The following is a 20,661-nucleotide window of genomic DNA, read 5'->3' on the forward strand; positions in this document are numbered from 1 at the left end:
GTCAGTTTTGGGTAATTTATTGTATGGTAAGTATACAGAAGTCCAGAAATCCACTTTAAAAATTTATAGGGCAAATCTACCATTTTAACACTAGTTGTAAGTCAAATAACGGCTCTGTTGCCTTTTTGTTTTTGTGCGGTAATGTAATATTTCATATTGCAAAACAAATGTTCCAAATAATATACTATTGCTAATACGACAATTTGATACACTTTTGACCTCTTTGTAACTGTGAATTTGATTAGTTTAGTCCCCCGCAAACAAGTTTTACGTCAATAATAATATTAATAATTATATGGTTTATTATAGGATAAAGTCACTTAAAAAAAATTAATAAGAGTTATTAATTAATATATCCTCCAATATATGCATATTTTGGCAACGCTGCCAAAATTTTTTTGTTACCAATTTTTAATTTTTAAATGAAACACTGTATCTGATACCAAAAAAAAGGCTGCATTAGTAGGAAGCATTAAAACCAATATCATTTTATAAGTACTTGTTTATCGATAAGTAACAAAATTTGCAGTGGAGTTTGGCACAAAAATATACATAGATACTCAGACTATAGTAATACTCACTGATTGTCCATGCCTATGTCCATGCACTAGAAAGAAACAATCAAATTTATTTAATATTAGTCCGAGAGTTTATTCCGGTAAAGTTGCATTTGTATCTGTCATGTTTGTATAAATGCGTTGCAGTATATTTTGCAATGTTGCCAGACTATATCTAGGTTTAATAGTAAATAAGGTACGTTTATTTAACTTAACTCTTAAAGTCTAAATATTTTGTTCTATAAACGGTACAAAATTGCACAGTTTGGCCTGGTTTAACAAAGGTTGTTCAAACCTTCGTTACTACTTATTATAAATTAGACTTAACCAACATATGTAACATCATTGAGTTGTTGTTTTTTTGAAAACGAAGTTCTGTTACTGCATCTTGGCTTTTATCAGGAATATAACCGAAATGACACTGTCCACCAGGTATACGGCCCCATTTAGTACGCACAAAGAACCCAATGCCAGACCAACCTAAAACATTTCCAAGTTAGAAAAATAGTTAAAAACATGAAGAGGTCGCTTTTTACCTGTCGTTCTGAGTTCACGTAAGTGTATTTGTGTTCACTGAGGTACCCGTGCCAGTAGTGAAGAGCGGTGGCGCCCACCGCAATCCAAAGGAACACCCCCACGATATTCATAAGAATGTCAGTGAATGTGCTGAAAAACCATCCCCAGTGTCAGTTTTAAAACCCCCAAATCAAGAAAATTGTTCATTGTTTGCATTAATTACGTTTTGTGATCGCCCGCAGCAAAACACATGGCAACCAAAGAAACGAAAGTGTAAATCAAATAACCGATAAACACCCCCGATGCGAATATTTCAGCGTCCGCGTTCTTGTTCTCAGCCATATTCCAGGTACCACCAACGCCCAAAAAGGTTCCATCGGTCCCCGTTCGGTACAAGTACAGGGCGATAATGTTAATGGCCTGGAAATTTCAAAATGCCTACTGACTCATGGTGGTGTAAACGCGATCACTCTTATCAGGAGTAAACGCCCAGACATTCGGATCAAAAAAAAACGGAATGTAGAAGAACTTACGAGTTTAAGGAACTTGAGGGCCACCGTGCCCACTGTTTCGACACTGGTCATCTTCAGACAACTCAAAATTCAGTCAAAAACTTGAAGAAAACCACGAAAAAACGCGGAAACTGCTCAAGTTGGTACTATAAAACACCTGCTTCGACTTGGAATGGTGTAAGTAGTGCGCGATAACCGATAATTAGGATAAAACTGATAAGATAACGCGCTTTGTTTTGCTTTCATGGTGGGTTTAGGAAATATCAGTTATCTAGTCTAGCTATGTGTCATTTTTATTCATTTTTTGATTCAAAAAAAACCACAAATATACGTAGTATACATATAAATTGTATATAGAAAGAGCAGGAGGAAATTCATGAAAACTTATATTCAAATCAAAAGTAATAATGATAACAAATAAAGTAAATATAAATTAAGATTGATATTACTGTGTGTAATGATGTGTCACCTTATTTATTGCCATCGCAACATGGATTAAGTGAAGTTGGAAATAAATATGAACTGATAAGTAAAACATTTCTACCAGGAACTCTGGTGACTCATCATCATCATCATCATTAAGGATACCGGAAATGAATTAATGCAAACAATAGTCAAATAACTTCACTATACTCACTTTTTGTTCTCGGAGTCCGCAAAGCAGGTGCTCAAAAGAGACACGATGTTGTAGACGAGAAAACCGACGAATACGCCAGAAGCGATGATCTCCACGTCCGAGCTCTTCTCCTCGTAAAGGTTCCAGGTACCACCCACCCCCAGGAAATCCCCTGCAAACCCTACTCGATAGAGGATGATGACGATCACGTTCAGTACCTGTACAAATTCACATTCCAAAAAATGTATAAAAAATGGCTTGTTTATAATAAAGTGTTAATACAAACAACAGTTTGACCCAATTAAAACGTTTTTATCTCAAAAGTAAATTTGTAAGCCAAAATCAACTGGAACCACTTTGGACGGAACAAACGCGCTCACATTTGTGTCAAAACAATTCCACACCCATATCGACAGGTGTTCGGCGATTTATTGTAGAACAAACTCACTTACCAGCTTGACCGCCTTGACGATGACGGAGGCTACCGTGTCCAAGACCATTTCGAAGCAGTTTCGGTCACTTTGGTGCACTCAAAAATGTCAAAAAATGCGCTTTTTCAGATGTAATAGCACCTGTAGCGCTTACACTCTAGAAAACGAGGTGAAACAAAGATAAGCGTAAACGATTTGTATATATCTACTGATAAGATTACGCGTTGATGTCCCCGAATATACGGTATGAGCCAATTAAATGTGAACTTTTTTGTAGTATTTACGATATAAGTGGAGCTTGCCAAGGTTGCATCTGCGTGCTATGTTTAAGAGAGTAGGATTCTAATGACATTTTTCACAAAAGGGGTGGTTATGACTTCAAACTGGACCTTTAGCTTTGAAGAAATGATCCACACTTTTTATCCTTTCACCTACAACAGACCATTCCAGTATGACGTCCTTATTATCCGTCAAAGTCACGTGTTCTGAAATGATCTATACATATACTTCTTCTTTCCACCACGTCATACTAGTTTGTGACATCATCATGACAAAAAACACTGTGAAGCCGCTGTATAGTTCGTTAAGTGTATATTTGCAGGAACACGGTCCGTGATTTCTAAATAACTTATTTATTATCACTACACACTAACATTTTTAAATACTATATAAATAATACATACATTTTTACAACATTAAAAACATTGTTCAAACAAGATTTTCAATACAAATGAATTATGGCATCTATGTAAAACTATGATGATTTTTGGTCACGTGACCACTCAATCGCTGGTAATAATAGTGTTTTCCACACAGGCCGGTCCTTGACTCGGCCAATTGCAGGCGCCCAACGAGTTGTCAAACGTCAAATGTACGGGACAGTTGAACACGTGCAAGGTGAACTTCTTTTTGGTACAGTCCCATCTGCATGAGTAGAACTTGTTGCACTGGGTCGGGTGTCGGAACAGACCGGCCCTTTGACAGTCGATGGCACCTTGTCCGGAGCGTGACAGTGCTTCCCGGGTTCCTGCGAGACAAGGGTTCATGGAGACCCATTTTCAGGTTAAATGCAACAGTTATTACCTTCTTTGGCGCCCTCTTTGGCCGCTTGTTTAATCAGCTTCAAACCTGTTTTCACCGCTTTGACTATCTCCCGATCTGAGGGTGTGGACTCTTCCTTCTCTTTCTGGTAGAACAGTTCGGTCACGTGGGTGACAGGTGGTCGAATCTGAAAATAATTTTCTAATTCAAAAATGAGAAAATTATGAATGTGTCATAATTCGTCTCTATAAATCGCACAGCTGATAATGATGAGCTGAGATTTACGTGTCAAGTGATAGGACAACATTTTAAGAAAGGATAGTCACGTGATTTCGATCGCGACCTGATCAGAAATGACACGATGTAGGCTAACTTACACCCATTTGCATTTTAAACCAAGTTTAAGTTGACTTCGGTTTTGAATATGACAGAATAGTGACAGAGTTACAGGGTGTTACAGTTCTCTAGAGAAACTCTACCTTTATTATAGGATATTAAATTCTCTACAACTTCTCCCTTAACGACTTTTTCAAAATTTTGACAAATTTAAAGCTGTTTTGCCCTACAGAATAAGGTCGTTCGAATCATCTTCAGTTGTAATACTGCTTGGACTCGGATTGTTTTTGTGTTGCACAATGTTCTTATTTTATTTTATTGCAGATATTGTGATTGTTCTGATCGCTTTTCCCCTGTACGCTTCACATAATTCAACATTTTATGTCACGGAGTATGACGTCATATTGACAGTTGCCATTTTATTAATAAGTGACTTTGACATAAAGGTGAATAATCATGTGGTTTGCAAGTGGGCTTAGCTATTTGAATTTTGCTGTGGCGGTTTGAAGAAGATATTGGATAATATGGACAATATTTTTGATAAAAGTCAATGCTTACTTTTACGACTCTCTCAGTGGTAGAAATGACGTCCTCGACCACCCTCTGAGGCTCATAGTCACCATAATCATCGTCGTTCTCGTCCTCCTCCAACACAATCACTTTTTGTTTTCTGCGTAGGGTCAATTTGTTGGAAACGCACGTGCACTGCGCCCCCAATTTGGCCGAAAGTAGTGGATGCGCGTCATTTGTCTTAATCACCGTTACTGGTCTCAAAACTCTTGTAGGTTGAGGTGCTGCCGTGGTTGACGTGATCTTCACCCTTGTTTTAACCGGTAAATATTCTCTACTCAACGTGGTAATTTCCGGCTCTGACGTTGTGGTGATGGGCAAATACGCCCTAGAAGGAGTGGTGACCTTAACCGGGAGGTAGTCCCTGGCCAAGGTGGTCACTTCAGGTGCTACAAAGTGTTCCACCACTTTGGAAACTTTGGGGCTCGTCACGGGCAGGTATTCTCGTGACGGTTGGTAGGTACTTGTTTTGACAATGTCGTTGTACTGGTACTGATCGTCCAGGGAGCTGAAGGAGTATCTGGACACTGGCCTGCTGGTCGTACTGACCACCACTTGAGGGGTGGATGTGACGTAGGGCACCGGTGTTGACGTATAGCGACTGTCGTAGTAGGTTACCAAAGCAGGAGTGACTGGTTGGAGTTTTTTTGTCGCAATGGTTCGAATAGTGGACACGAAAGTCGGTTTTTGGGTGGTTTCGACGTAGTTTGGAATCACCTAAAATTATTATTTGTTTAGTTACACTATAAGTAAAATTGGAGCTTAGTCAGTGTGCTGAAGCAGAGATATTATGTAATTTACTAGTGAATCATAATACTAACTTAAGTTTTAATTAAGTAATTTATAATGTTTTCTATGATACAACCTTCGCATCCTTACCTGGGGTTGTTGGTACTGAGCCCTCTCCAGCGCCACCTGCTTCACTGTTTCGTAGTTGGGTACCTGATAGTTTTCCACCACCACTTTGCCACCTTGTTGGTAGTTCTGAGCGTACTCGTAACTATCCCGACTGTTTTCCTGATAGTTTCCGGTCAAGTATGCCGTCTTTTTTACAAACGGTTCCTCTTGTACCTCCTTAAAAGCAACCGTGGGTTTCGGGTACTGGTACCCTTTACTAGGCTGTTGACGGAAGTAACTGGTAACTACAGCCGGTTGCTTCTGCACCAAAATTGGTTTGGCTGTAGTTGATGGCAAGTAGCTAACTTTAGGAGTCTCATAAGCTATTACAGCAGGTTCGGACGTAGTAGGTGTGACGTAGTTATAATTAATGTCGTACGAGTATTTAGCTTGGTTCTGTTGCTCTGCAGACTTAGAGCTTTGCAAGTTAAAGTAACTTGTAACTATAGCAGGATTTTGCTGTACTTGAACTGGTGTGGCTGTAGTTGACGGCAAATAGCTGACTTTTGGAGTTTCATACGCCACTAACTCAGGCTGTTGATTCACCAAAATCGGTTTGGCTGTAGATGACGGTAAGTAGCTAACTTTGGGGATTTCATAAGCTACTTCAGTCGGTTGTTGTACTATAGGTTCGGCTGCTGTAGGTGTGACGTAGTTGTAACTAGCATGGTGATGGTATTGCGCTTGGTTTTGTTGCTCTGCAGACTTGGAACTGTGCAAATTGAAGTAACTGGTTACTATAGCAGGCTTTTGCTCCACTATAAGTGGTTTGGCTGTAGTTGAAGGCAAGTAACTAACTTTAGGACTTTCATACGCCACCAGCTCAGGTTGCTCCACCACAATCGGTTTCTGAGTGGAACTTCCTATGTTGTAGTAGCTGGTAACTACAGCTGGCTGTTCTATTATTGGTTTAGCTGTAGTGGGCGTGACATAATTGTAGTTGCTCTCATATTTGACTTGGTTTTGTTGCGCTACAGCATTGGAGTTGTATAAATTAAAATAACTTGTTACAACAGCTGGTTTTTGTTTCACTAACACTGGCTTTGCTGTAGTTGATGGCTGGCTTTCGTAAGATTGTTCCTCTAAAAAGATTGTCTTTGGAGTGGAAGTGCCAATATTGTAATAACTGCTCACTACAGCCGGTTTAGCTGAGTTGTAGCTACTGTCATACGAGTAATTAACTTGGTTTTGCGCAGCTTTGGAGGCTTGCAAGTTAAAGTAGCTATTAACTGCAGCAGGCTGTACTGGTGTCTCCTCGAATTTCACCGCAGGTTTGGCGTAAACGTAGCCCCCAGTGGATATTTCAGGTCGAGGAGTTGTCGAGTAAGTAATTACAGGAGTATCGAATTTGACAGCTGGCTGAGAGTAAACGTAACTTCCAACTTCAGACTTGGAATAATCTGCCGCAGCTTTAGAGCTTTGTAAGTTAAAGTAACTGTTAACTACAGCCGGTTGTGACACAATTGGGGTTTCTTCGAATTTTACAGAAGGTTTGGAGTAAACGTAGCCTTGGGCTTCATACTTGGAATTATCCCCTACAGTCTTTGAACTTTGCAAATTAAAGTAACTGCTCACTACTGGTTGTGATATTTCTGATTTGGGGTAAACGTAGCCTACGTTGGGCTTAGGAGTGACATAACTGTACGTCTGCGCTGGCTTGTTGTAGGTGTAACCTGCATAGTTTTGCTGGTCTGAAGTCTTTTGGGAGTTTTCTAAATTAAAGTAACTACTCACAACTGGAGTTTGCTCAAATTTGACTTCGGGTTTGAGGAAAACATAGCTAGCATTAGGTTTTGGGGTGCTGTACGAAACTACAGCGGGCTGTACTACAACAGTATTTACTGTGGCCGGTTTCGAGTAGGTGTACTCCAAATTCTGTTGGCCTACAGCTGCTTTGGACCTTTGCAAGTTAAAATAACTGCTCACAACTGGCTCCTCTTCAAACTTGACAACAGGTTTAGGGTAATCGTAGCCAACGTTTGGTTTGGGCGTGCTGTAGTCTACTAAAGCCGGTTGTACTTTTACCGATTTACCGGCAGTCACGTAACTTTGAGAATAATCCAAATTTTGCTGTGCTGTAGCAGCATTGGAGTTTTGCAGATTGAAGTAACTGGTAACGACCGGTGCCTGTTTAGTGTAAACGTAGCCGGTGCTAGGTTTGGGCGTGTTGAAGGATACCACTTCAACTGGTTTAGGAGTCACGTGAGTAATTTCCAAATTTTGATTCTTTATACCGGAATTAGAGTTTTGTAAGTTTAAGTAAGTATTAATCACAGGGGTCTCCTCAAATTTAACACTTGGTTTAGTGTAAACATACCCGGTGTCGGGTTTGGGTGTGCTGTAGGATACTACTACAGCCGGCTGTTCTGCGATAGGTTTAGGAGTGACGTGAACTTGGGCGTATTCTAAATTTTGCTGCCCTGATGGCGCTTCATTGGAGTTTTGCAAGTTAAAATATGTGTTAACCACAGGAGTTTCCTCAAACTTAACACTTGGTTTAGTGTAAACATATCCGGTTTCAGGTTTGGGTGTGCTGTAGGACACTACAGTTTGCTGTACTGATTTGGCAGCCTGATTAGAATTTTGCAAGTTGAAATAAGTGTTTACTACCGGATTCTCTTCAAATTCTACTGCAGGTTTGCTGTAAACGTATCCAGCGTTAGGTTTGGGTGTACTGTAGGACACTACTACCTCCGGCTGAATTGCTACTGGTCTAGGTGTCACGTGAATTTGTTCATATTCTAAATTCTGTAGTCCTGCAGCCGCGTTAGAGTTTTGCAAATTAACGTAAGTGTTAACTTTCGGACCTTCTTCAAACTTAACTGTCGGTTTAGTGTAAACGTAGCCAGCGTAGTTTTTCTGTTGGGCTAAAGCGGCGTTAGAATTCTCTAAGTTGTAGTAACCTGTCACCTGTTGGTCTACAGTTTGACTTTTAGCAGGACCGAGATTGTAGTAACTTGACACTATCGCAGGCTGTAGGCTGAATGGTTTTGGAGTTGACTGTAGTTGTACAGCTGGTTTAGAGTACGAGTAGCCTCCAACAGCCTGTTGAGCTACCGTTTGATACGTGTAGGCTGTTTGTTCTGGTTTTGTGTAAATTTGTTGGTACAACGTTGTGGGAACGTAGCTTGGTGTGCTTGACACGTAGACTTGACTAGTTGGGGTGACAGCCGTAAAAGGCCGACCTGTGGACACTACAATACCATTGTAACCGCCTTCTCCGACAGTGTTTTTCTCGTGATAAATGGAAGGAGGAACCACCACGTTAACGTAGCTTGTTGACAAGTTATTGAACAAACCAGCATCCTTGAAGGATTTTACTTTGTACTGTAGTTCGGGGGTGTTGGCAATCACTCCTCCTGAAATCATCAAAATTAGCTTTAAGGACCGTATTACTAAAGTGGTGTTAACTTTGACATTACAGTTAACAACATTTGTATAGTAATAAGCCAGTTAATAATGTAAAGTTACCTCGGATAGTGTCAAAACCGGCAACAGTTTTTATACCAGGGACGGGTACAGCCGTTACTGTAGGAATGGGCGCTACTCGAGATACTGGATTATCGGTAACGGTTAAAAAGCCGGAACCATCTTGGCCATTATGTGATAGATCCACCCCTGATAAGGTACCTGAAAATTTTGAATGAAAGTACTTCTACGAACAATTTAGTTAGTGTAAAGTTGTCCAAATAGTCATAAAAAGGATTAGCAAGTCAACACTGGATAACTACACGTGGATGCTGCGAACGATGCCGTGGATAGCATTAGGAGAGGTCTATATCTAGGAGTAGATAAATAATCCCTTACATAGAATAAAAGACACATTTTGTAAAACTGCGGCAAATGGAAGCAGACCAGAGGATTAACTAATTATTTAACAATCCCAGTAGTCAAATAGTAGGCTTGTACTGGTAGGGATGCAACACTTTAATATTTGGCTTTGTTATTATAGATATCTTCACGCTAACAAACAATCTGTAGATTCAGTTAGTTGTCAAGTCAATTTTTTTACGTGACACTTACCTACTGCAGAGTAACCGCCTCCAATAATGTTAACACTGCCTGCAACTCCTCCAGAAAGCTTTTGCAAAGTACCGTCATCAACATTTCCGGCAGATCCTCCCAGACCCACGTATCCCCCCTGAAGATCGTACTCTTGGTTCTGGTACTCTCTACCACCAGCCTGGTACACAACCCCATTGTTGACTTTAAGCAGTCCAGCGTTCTGAAGCGCCTGCGCTGCTTTGTAGCTCAAACCTGAGCCTTCGATGTAACCCCCAGTATTTTGGTATCCGAGCCCCAAAGCTGAGCTGTCCGCATTACTGTATATTGTGGCGATCGGTTGCTGAATGGTACCAGTTATTCCTCCTAGTTTAATTAATCCAAGGCTACCTAAGCCATCGTAGTTTTGTAAACCTAGATTTTGTATTTGGGTTAGTGTCTTGGTGATTGGCCTGTGGCGTAAATATTTGACTACCATTAGTTGTGCCGTAGTAGTACTGGGAGTCCTGGTTGACACCAAGGCCGTTGGCACACTTAGGTACCAACCAAGGCCACTCACAAACCAGTCGGTCACCATCAAACACAAGCCCAAACGGGCACCTGAATTCGTATGGAGTTAAGGAGGATTTGCCGTGGTCGAGACAGGCAAAGAACCAGCGGCAATTCTCCGGATCAGCATAATATCCTAAACACCGCTATTTAAAAAAAAAACCACAACTACAGAGGTAACTTGGTGACTCACCTGGCTCAGATGGACACTCGAATCGTCCTCTAGGAACTGGAGCAATTTCACTGCTTCCCGAACACGGTGTGCCATGTGGGAGACTTCCAGGCCAGACGCAAACTTCAACCCGCTCATCGAAGGCCAAACCTATGTTAAATCATTCAAGTAAATGTTAAAGCACAGCACGCAAGTCATAAAAAGGATTTATATTTACCTGCCGGACAGTCAAATTCAAAGACGTTGTAGTCTTCAGTGAGCTGATTGAATTTGACGCATCGGTAGAATCGGTTACAGGACCTGGGGTGCACAAAGTAGCCTTGTCTGGAGCACTTGAACTCTGTACGGCTGTCCTACAGGTATAATGAGATTAGCAGAAATACTCAAAATATCACAACACACAAAGGAAAGTAATTGAAAAAATTAACTTTAATGCAGTTAATTCTTCACCACGCGATTTTCTTTTTAACACGAAAAAGTCTAACTACTGTTACACATCATTACTTATGTGGATCACCGTTTTATAGATAACAGCTTTTGTGTAAAATCTAATATGTGCGATGGTGGTGTAATGGTCAGCATAGTTGCCTTCCAAGCAGTTGATCCGGGTTCGATTCCCGGCCATCGCATGAACTTTTTTTTTTGCAATAATGAAACTATAAAATGTTATTGTCTACTACTGTTATCTAACGACTACGATTTTATATACTTGTTCAAATTTTTTTTTTATTACCACACTAGTGCTGTCTGAATAATTAATAATTGTTTTGAATGATTTCTGAACAGTAGTAATTTTTAGTACTTAACGTTTCTTAAATGTAAAATCTTACAGAAGAAAGAAGAAGATCCAACTCCCAAAAACCGAAGATTTCCACCACAAACTGTCTAAATACTATACGGATCAACCCTGTAGCTGTACAATATTCATATTCTATTCGTTACATCAATAACTATTACTAACCTGTCTCACAACGTGAATTTTTCCTTCAGTGTCAATAATTCTCGAAATACTAAAAGGAGACAATTGAACCGAATCTAAGTGTTTGGCAGAGCTATCCACGATTTCCCTTTCCAATGAGTGAAGCACTGCACCTCGGGGAGCCCTGGATTGAGTTGACAACCCTGTAAATTGTAGCCAATAACATTACTGGTTCCGCAAGTTTAATTAAATATAGGGACCGTTAAAAGCCGCTTCTAAAATGGTAGAGCCACATTGAGAGCCTCCATCTTGTGACAAGTCCTTCAAAGCCATTCCGGCTAAACCACGTATCCTGGCGTACTTTGCCTTGATGTCCATGGACTTGAGGTCGTCGAAAGCCACCCATTGGTTTTTGCTGTAATTTGGTAGTAATTGCTTAAGTCACGTTTTTTTCAAAATTAATTGGGAAAGTTTGCCAATTTGGTGTATGATTGACTAAAGGGGGCGTTGTTTGGCAACACGCCTTTCACCTAACTTTTTTCAAAGAAGCTTGTTAATCATTTTTTGGGAGCGTAAACCATTTTTTAAACGTGTAGAAAATGGGTGCCTCGCCCATACACTAATTAAGGTCGTATTAACATATTTTGCTGTTAATTTTGCGATAACGCTCCAAATTTGCAATATCTTACGCAAGGGACTACTCTCGTTTCGGACGGTATTTCTTAATTATGTATATTCAAGTACTGCTGGTTTAAAAAATATCCAAGTAAATTTTACATACGATATCTATTATGATTGCATAGTATCACTTTTTAAGATAGGTAACGATGAGATGTTGCAAACGTTATCAACAACGCATCTAATTAAAGCATTTCAGATTTTACTTTTATACGTGACATCCATGAGTGGTATATTCAAAAATCGCTTATTAAAATTCTGGGTGCATTCAAAAGTCCAAACCGATCAGTAATTGACTAGCAATTAGTAAAGTCAAACAGAAACATCAATTTGTAATTTTCGTGGTAAGTCCGTAAGTGCGGCATTTGGTCATTTGGTTATAATAAACAATGCAGTTTTTCAATACATTTTTTCGGGTTTAAAGTGAATATTTTCAAAAATAAAAAAATACGTGTATTATTTTTGTAATTGTTCTTCTTAAATATGAAATTTAAAAAATCATGGAAGATCCTCCTTCGAATTTTTGTGTCAACGCCCATCCTTCCCGTCAATGTTCGTTTGACAAAAATCCAGCACAGTATTACAAAAACCTGCAAGGCTCTAACTTAGATCATTACTGAGATATCCTCATCTCAACGAAAATTGGACTCCCTGAATCATTTTAAAATGAACGAGAATAATGCCAAGGAAAGTTCAGCGATACGAACAAGACCACACCTGAAAATTCAAAAGCGATATCGAGTTCAAAAAATTCGACCGGAATATCTATTAGTCACCGGTTTGATCTACCGGCCAGATCAGTATAAAATAAGATTCAAATTTGAACGGGCACCATATATGCAAGTCAAATTAGGTACGAGTCAGCTAACGCAATGATAAATGCCCGTCCAATTTATGCGCACCCTGTACGAACGGTGGTACCGCGTTACGTAACGGCGCCGCTCCACTTTCGTAAAGAAGTCGTGCTCAGACGCATTTACCTAATACTCTCGACATTGCCCGTGGTGGTATTTGGACCGTAACGCCGCCATTAATTAAGCGTGCCGTGACAGTGGTACCCACCTGAATATGTAAGGACCCGCCCGATCTTCGTCCCTTTCCAAAGTCCAGTTGGAATTTGCCTTCATTATCCTGCATAGTTCGTTTCTGTCGATGGATTTCAACTCCAGAGCGGGACTTCCAGGTGCTGTGTACTCCTCGTTTTGTAGTGTAAACTGGTACGCTTGCACTGGGGCGGTTATTACGACTTTGGATAGTGGCGCCCCCAATCCGCTGACCAAATCCACCACAGAGTCCTAAAAAATCATGAAGAGAATGATCTTGGACATAAACATCTGGAAATTACTGCTGAGAAGCGTCAACGTTGCCAAATGGTGAAATATTACATCTGACAAATCTAAAATGGAACCAAATTTACAGGTAGTTTTATGGCCATTATAATTAATATACATTCTATCACTTCCTGAATAATATTAAGAAAGTGAATCAAAATATGAGAAAAATCATGGAATGACGTAGGAAGCAAATGGCAGTGTGCAAAATTGACAAAAAAAATACTTAAATGAATGAGATCTCTGAATTTAGTTGGTCACACATCATTCAGACTTTCTGATGACCAACGATTGTCCAACTTTTAAGTGACGTTAAATCCGTTTTGTCAGACACATGTCACTTACAAAGTTGTTTCCATCTTTGTCATTAGTATTGATTTGTAATGGTTCAATTTTAACTGTTAAAAATACGAGTGTAAAGCTTAAACATTATTTAACATTTCAGTTTCTTGACCTGCTTTTAATATGGTAAGATCTGAAGGAAAGAAGTCAATTGAACTCCATCTGCAAAACAGCAAGACCGTAATATATCTGACGTTACCTTTACCTATATTCCACATTCTGCTACTTTTAAAAAATGCCAAAATATTTTCACAATTAACGAAAATCAACTCTTTCTCTTTCTTTGAAACTTAACTTAAATACTACAATTTTAAACTTTATTGATTAATGAGAATTTTGTTATTTTCTAATTAACCTTAAAAAACTAGGGTAAATGTAATTATTAGGACTAACCTTAATAATAAAGATCCCATGGTAAATTATCGTTTTGGTTTTTTGTTCTCTATACCTACGAGTTTTATTTGGCATTTACTAAAAATAATCACGAAATTTACAACTTCCGGTTAACCAAATCAAGATCTAAGTAATTACCCATTCTCAATCATTACTTGTTGTGTTCTAGGACACCTTGTATAATTATCTAGCACAGCTGCACTCTTAATAAACTAAATCGACAAGTTTCTATTCATGTCATCCGATCGATCGAATTATTATTGATTACTGGTTGCATAACAGTGGAATAAAGCTTAAGGGGCCTCTAAACAGGGGGGCTTGTTCGAAATAATCCACTTATAAATCTAATAATTACGACTAGTTTACGGTACTAGGAAGAAAGGCTTAGAACCGCGGTTCCGTATAAATAGAAAAAACTGGTTACATATTTTATTAACTTAATAACCGAACGTCAATTTCTTACGAGAATGATAACTGATTACCGTCACTTTCTCTGATATAGTAAAATGTTTTGTTAACAGAGTACCTGTTCAGTGTTTTCGTTTTTTTCGCGACTTAATTAGCATTCAATATACTAAAGAAAAAACAATAGCACGGTTTTTAATGCGAGATTACACCGTCCGGTGCTGGTTTATTACCAAAGTTCAATGGTAGTAAAATGTACTATCGAAATTTCTGATGATAAATCACCTTCTAAATCTAACTGAAGTTTATCACGTACTTTTTAATAATTTTGTTTTTTGTTTAGATAGCTTGAAACTGATTGGATAAACTTTTGTCAAACTCTAACTGTTAATCTTTCTTGCAAAATATGCACTTCCCATCGTAGCCTGTACCTAACAAACTTTATTAAAATATGTGTATCACTGTATCATTTTAAGCCGGAAAAAAATTTTCCTGACAGAACCTCGTTGATAAGAATACAATTTAAAAAATGACTGCAAATACTCCGGAACGTCAATTTTTATGATATATGACAGTTTTTTCACGTTTTGACCTTAACAATAGACTAGAACGATTGAAAACGGATTAATCTGTTCGTTTATTAATAATGTTCATTAATCTTGACTGATTTTCACTAATTGCTATAAAAATAATTGCTCGATAAATCAATATTCATCAGAAAAAAGGGATCTTTTGAGCAAATAGGATCCAGGGCGTTCTATTTAGAATAATCAAAAATGTGTCAAAAATATGACAAGTGATTGACCTATGTCAATTTTGACATCAGATTCAGACCATTCAGGAAAAATATTGCAGCTAATTTAAACTAACAATCACCCTGTATAGCAGAAAAAAATACTACTTGCTACATTGGTCTAGTTCCGGGTTCCGGATTAAGTATTTTGTTAGTATGTAAATACTTAAATTGTTGATCTTAACATGTTATACTATTTTTTGTCTGTCATCAACTTTCGATAAAGCGTGGTTTACATTGTATCTGCGATAGTTATTACCGGATCTCCTTTAATTAATTAATTCCTCATTGCTTCTAATGAAACGCTTCAGTCATGCCAATTAACCGGATTTTCATTAAAATATTCAGTTTTATTTACATGTTTAGTTGATTTTCAACTGTTTTAACACTGTAAATAGAATATTTCAGAAAAAAGGAGTGACAGGAACATTCTTGAAGTGGAAAACGTTTACAATCAGCAAAACATTGCCGACATTAAATATTTCCATTCATTGGGAGTTTTTCGGAACGCCCACCAAAACATAATTAATTGTTTTTTTCCTCAGTTAGAACAAAGAATTCCGGCTTCGGCCTCGTAAAAGGACGTCAAATATCCGTAGGAGGAATAGCGAATATGGGTTTCGTAGGCGACCGCGTACCATAAACGGAATTAATGGAAAAAATGGCCTTCAAGGCCCTTTGGTTTTCTGCAAAACTATGGGAATTGGAAAGTAGATCCACCTACGTCATATGGTGATTAATTTCGAGCACGATTTCAGTGAATTTGCAGTCAAGTTCAAAGCGAAATTACCCAAGCGTTAATAATAGTTGCAATGGCTACTGAATAGCCTGACGTCATCGGTTGTCCTGTTATGCAGTCATAACTTTGTATGTATGTACTTACATGCTTTAGTTTAACGTTAATTAAACACAGTATATTGTAAGAAGTCCGACAATAGGTCTGTTTGTAGAGGCAATCCCTGACTGGTTTCTAACTCAGAAACGGTAAATGTCAAGTTTCGTTGGTTGAAACTCACACGTGACTATGACGTTTTCTGACTTGTGGTTAATGGATGTGTCTATTCTCTGATTACTAGTTGGAGATTCTCTGTGCGAAGAGACCTAATAAATAGATCTGAAATCACTTTCAGAGCCCCAAGTCTTACGCCATTAGGCTTTTTTCTGTGGGATCATTCAAAAAACGCTGCGTATAAAACTAGACCAGAGAATATCGAGGAATTGTTATAATTATGGTGAAAAAATCAGAAGAGGACTTTTTACTACTTAAATTAAATCACATCATGCTGTTGCTAGTACCGACACCAACCTATTACTGCATTGTATTTTAGATACTTACGGTGTTTTGCATGTCCCACATGCCGGACAGTCTACTCGGATGGAAAGTAACGTTGGCAGAAGCCCCCAAAAAGGCAGTTTGCAAAATAAAAAGGTCGGCATGTTTGCTCAGAGCCTTAAAATCAAAGTACTTGGCCAACAGTTCAGCTTTGGACGGAACCGACAGAGCAATCTCCAAATCGGTGCCGATTTTCGTTTTTATCGTCGATATAAAGTCGGAAATGTCGTGTTTCGAGTCCAGTTTCTTCAGATTCACATCCAAACCGTCGATTTTGATGTTTTTCAACAGATCAATCAGCCCCTAGAAAATTAGATTGTTGTTTAAGGTTGTCGCTGCAATAATACTGATAATTAACGGTAATAAAAATTGTTCGGAAGTACCAAATGACAGATAATTATGGTACCATGCAGGGTATAATGCAATAAAAAGCCGTTCTAGATATTTTCCATAAAATCTGCGATTACGACATAAGTGTCTGTCATTTGAAAAGAGTTATATGAGGATTATGATGCATTATTTGCCGCAATTTACTCTTAAAAGCGAGGAATATTTTTTTAAGGTGTGGTCAATCCTTTCTAATGCACCTTTTCCCAACTCTTCAGATGTTTATCACTTTAATTGTGTTATGCTGTACATTAGGCTGAATAATGATATAGTCAATTTTTTAAGTTCAAAGGTCAAAAAGTCAAAAAAAAAACAAAAAGTCAAATTAAAAATCAATTTTTTAGAAAGGCCGGAATTTTAATTCCAAACATAGCTTTTTAAAAAATCATTTCTCAAACGTTTTAAAATGTTAAGTTTGAAAATGGAAGTAAACTTGTGAAATATGAATCTTGACGTTTGACTCTATCGAAAAGACGAAAAACTAAAATAAACATTTGTTTCGGAACACTGAAAGAACAGAAAATTGACGCAAAACCAAAGCTTTTGTATCGCTTATTAGCACATCCTGTACAGGGTGACTGACTATTGTGGATATTTTTATGTCTACTATACTTCTATGCCAATAGTCCATTAGTATACAGGATCTACCAAATTTGAACAACAAACTAAATTGTTGACTTAATAGTTTTAATTACTATGATTTATGTTTTCACTGAAATTTGGGACACTCGGTATACTAATGTAATTTTTGACTAAAAAATAACAGAGTTCAGGGGATAGTCAAAATTAAATCATTCACTCTGCACCATACATTTTCTTATAGGTACAGTGATCTAAAACATTTCAAGGAGTGAATCTCAAAAATCAAGAATACACTTTTTGCTTATTGTCGATTTTATAATACAGAATGTAAAAAATAACATTTTATTTAATTTGGTTTTTAATTTGGTCAATGGAGGCTCTTCTCAATAATCTCATTGATTTGTAATTTTAAAAACTACAGATAATAAAAATAAAAGATATTGGCCTGTGTTTTGAAAACATTTGCCTCATTAAATAAATATTTTAATTCATTTAGAATACACGCTGTATATTATATTTAGCCAGTCTAAAGATTTACTTGATAGAGCCAAATCTGACCTTTCTGTACAATTTTCCACCGATTTTCAAACTGCAAGAAATTACCTGGTAAATTAGGCTCAATTTCTTACCTGATTGAATTCATTAACTGTAACGTAAACTTTCACCCCTTTGACGCGATTTTTCAACCCTTCCACACTCTTAAAGTCCGACGAGGCTGGCAAAATCACGTGGGTGCAATAACACCCTTGAACCTCGTCTAAAGTACTGTAGTAACAAACTAACTTGGAGGTACTTAGTCCTTTAGGGCACAGTTTTTCAGTACCAACCACTCCTGCGATCGCGCACGTTATTAACAGTACTAAAAAGTTCATCATTTTGAAATTCACACACAATGTAGGGCGATTCAACAAAGGGACATTTTCAAAAGGGCCGGTACCACCCTTACAGCTGAAACGACGTAAACAGATTGTCGGGCGCGCGTGTCTTATCAAATTGGTACCGCGGTACTATCTGCAGGTACTCTTACGCACCACTTTTGCTTTCGTTCATTGACGGATTTGGAGCGTCCTTTAAAAACCAGTTGTTGACTTTTCGGTAGGTCGAAGAAAACTGGATTGCCAATCGGTTTGCGTGAGTATATGGTTATAGTTTTTAGGGTTACTTTTGCTTTTTTCGGGGGGGTTCTCCTCCAAACTCGAAGTTTGATCCCCTCCATTATACACTGAGACGGCAAATGAATATGATTTTTTTTTGAAAATTAGCTATTTATTGTTTTTGGTTTTTAGTTGCGTATTTTTGGTCTCATTTTTTTATACAGGCCATGTATAATGTGGTAATGTCAAGGCAATCTTTTTTAAATAGAAACCTCCTCATTTTTGTGATTTTATTTAGTTCTCTACAAAACTAATCATTTTTTATGTAACATACTGTCTGTCTTTAACGATTTTCCGAAAAATGACGTGAATGGTGAACGAAAATTACTGTTACTGCATAATTCTTGGAGTATCTTTACTCTCGAAAAAGCTTAAGATCTTTTATACAGGTGTGGTAAAAATAAAACTGGCTCATAGGAAAACCGTGTAATTAAAAGAGATGCATTGATAATTCTATGCGCGAGACGAAGACAGAAAAAACAATTAAAAAACTAGTAGACTAAAACTTTGCTACAGCGTTGCCAGATCTGAATTCATTAACTGAATTAGTTACACTCAGTTACAGTTACATAATTTTACTATTGGATTATTAAACCATTCATAATTATTTCGATTAGAGGGTGTTTACTGTTTGGTCTGGTTACTACAAAATGAATAAATATTTGCTTTTTAGCTGTTTAGCATTCTAAACTTTTTGAAGAAATTTATTGTTGTTAATTATAATACAAACATTTTTTTTCAATGAAACATCCTGTATAGTGTATATTATTTTTATTAGGCCAGTGTGCAAAGTTCGGTAAACTGAACTACAGACACTTTCCGCACTTGTTCGGTAAATTTTTAGTTCGTGGAAGTTTACGAACAGAAATGTAATGTTTTTATACTAAATTTGATTGACTTTTTGAAAGGTTATTTATCTTGAAAATCAGCATGAATTTCCAAAGACACAACTAAAGTATAAAATTGCGATTTATGTACAGATAAACTGATAAATGAATGCATAACACTTTAAATAAGAAGTTTACCTACGAATTTATTATGGTATACGTGTAATAAATAATGACATGGGTCCAATAACGAGATACGACACCCGATTACCCTATTCAGTTAATTAACCTTGTGGCGCTTTTATTAAATTTATTAGCCTACCCCGCTTAAGACAACCTAATAAGTGTCCTAAGGAGGGCGGCCTTGCAATTTCTTCGTCGATTTGGGTCAATCCGCTTCGGTTTGGGAAAGTAAACGGAACCGCACGTCACCAGAGGGGTACTACTTGCCGTAATTACGCTATTAAATGGTACCATACTTACGTGGCTATTAGTCATCCACCAAAGCAAAATCAAATGTTTCCAAGAACGTTGTTAATGTAACAGTATTGTAGTCGCACCATAGTAGATTAAAAAAACGATTAAGATTCTTAAAGAAGATAGTTTCCAGTATTATAAGACAAGTGATGTCGAGAACTTGATCCAGACTAAAAGCGTTGCATTTAGAAAAAAGCATATGAAATTAATGCAACACTTACTTTGCTTTGATTGGCTTGTAAGGCTTGGCTCTGCAATACAATCCTTTCATGTTCTTATTCTGAAATACAGTTTTCCTGAAGGTGTCAGGGCTAAATTTGTGATCAAATTCAAAACATAAACAAACGGACTGACACAAAAAGACAAAAACTGATTGACACAACACGGCTAATACGATAACAACACGAAGCTATTTCCAAAGTTGTCTAACAGAGGGCGTATCATGGCTGTCTAGCGTCATCTGTCGATTACGGCTACGCACTCAGAATTTACACGGAACGCCGTTCTTGAAAATAGGTTTTCAAAAATGTTATCGGCCATTTGCTCTGGTTTTCTGGCTTCAAATCTCCGATATTTTTTCAGTAACCGTTATATATGTATATTTACCAGTCCGAATTAATCGGTTAACCTGGCTAGGAAACGATACATATCCTATGTTTACCTTAATACGCTTTCACTGTGTCATCTGTCAAAAATCGTAATGTCCATGGCACACTAATTCAAAATTCAAACACCTTAGGCATTTACGAATATTCTGCCGGTAGATACCTGTTTAACCTAGAGCGTTCGAAAATTGTTTTTGGTAACTACCATTGCCGTTCTGAAATTTTACCCATATACC

At 37.8% G+C, this 20,661-nt stretch overlaps 2 protein-coding genes and 1 non-coding gene across 5 annotated transcripts; 1 reads left to right on the forward strand and 2 right to left on the reverse strand.

Moving 5' to 3' along the window:
- Positions 1 to 486: 486 nt before the first annotated feature.
- Positions 487 to 2,811, reverse strand: Ssk (smooth septate junction protein snakeskin). Of its 2 annotated transcripts, none has more exons than XM_081989080.1 (4): positions 2,654 to 2,811; positions 2,223 to 2,419; positions 1,094 to 1,223; positions 487 to 1,037 (listed from the first exon to the last, which is right to left on the reverse strand). In XM_081989080.1, exons 1-4 carry the CDS (start codon positions 2,699 to 2,701, stop codon positions 936 to 938), a joined length of 477 nt encoding a protein of 158 aa, XP_081845206.1. In that variant the 5' UTR covers positions 2,702 to 2,811; the 3' UTR covers positions 487 to 935. The 2 variants fall into 2 exon arrangements, with proteins under 2 accessions (XP_081845206.1, XP_081845198.1); XM_081989072.1 differs by lacking the exons at positions 2,223 to 2,419; positions 2,654 to 2,811 and adding exons at positions 1,297 to 1,493; positions 1,607 to 1,776.
- Positions 2,812 to 3,208: 397 nt separating this feature from the next.
- LOC145735157 (uncharacterized) lies at positions 3,209 to 19,981 on the reverse strand. Of its 2 annotated transcripts, none has more exons than XM_081988951.1 (14): positions 19,827 to 19,981; positions 16,397 to 16,696; positions 12,859 to 13,091; positions 11,379 to 11,533; positions 11,161 to 11,321; positions 10,417 to 10,552; positions 10,221 to 10,349; positions 9,954 to 10,163; positions 9,500 to 9,892; positions 8,948 to 9,106; positions 5,459 to 8,835; positions 4,568 to 5,296; positions 3,716 to 3,860; positions 3,209 to 3,659 (listed from the first exon to the last, which is right to left on the reverse strand). In XM_081988951.1, exons 1-14 carry the CDS (start codon positions 19,839 to 19,841, stop codon positions 3,415 to 3,417), a joined length of 6,387 nt encoding a protein of 2,128 aa, XP_081845077.1. In that variant the 5' UTR covers positions 19,842 to 19,981; the 3' UTR covers positions 3,209 to 3,414. The 2 variants fall into 2 exon arrangements, with proteins under 2 accessions (XP_081845077.1, XP_081845073.1); XM_081988947.1 differs by lacking the exon at positions 19,827 to 19,981 and adding an exon at positions 17,992 to 18,480.
- Positions 10,757 to 10,828, forward strand: TRNAG-UCC (transfer RNA glycine (anticodon UCC)). The gene has a single exon. It is a non-coding gene; the product is annotated as a tRNA-Gly (tRNA).
- Positions 19,982 to 20,661: the final 680 nt, after the last annotated feature.

Source organism: Ips typographus, linkage group LG1 (genome assembly GCF_016097725.1).
Source record: "Ips typographus isolate SLU linkage group LG1, UJ_Ityp_2.0, whole genome shotgun sequence".
NCBI classification, from domain to species: domain Eukaryota; kingdom Metazoa; phylum Arthropoda; class Insecta; order Coleoptera; family Curculionidae; genus Ips; species Ips typographus.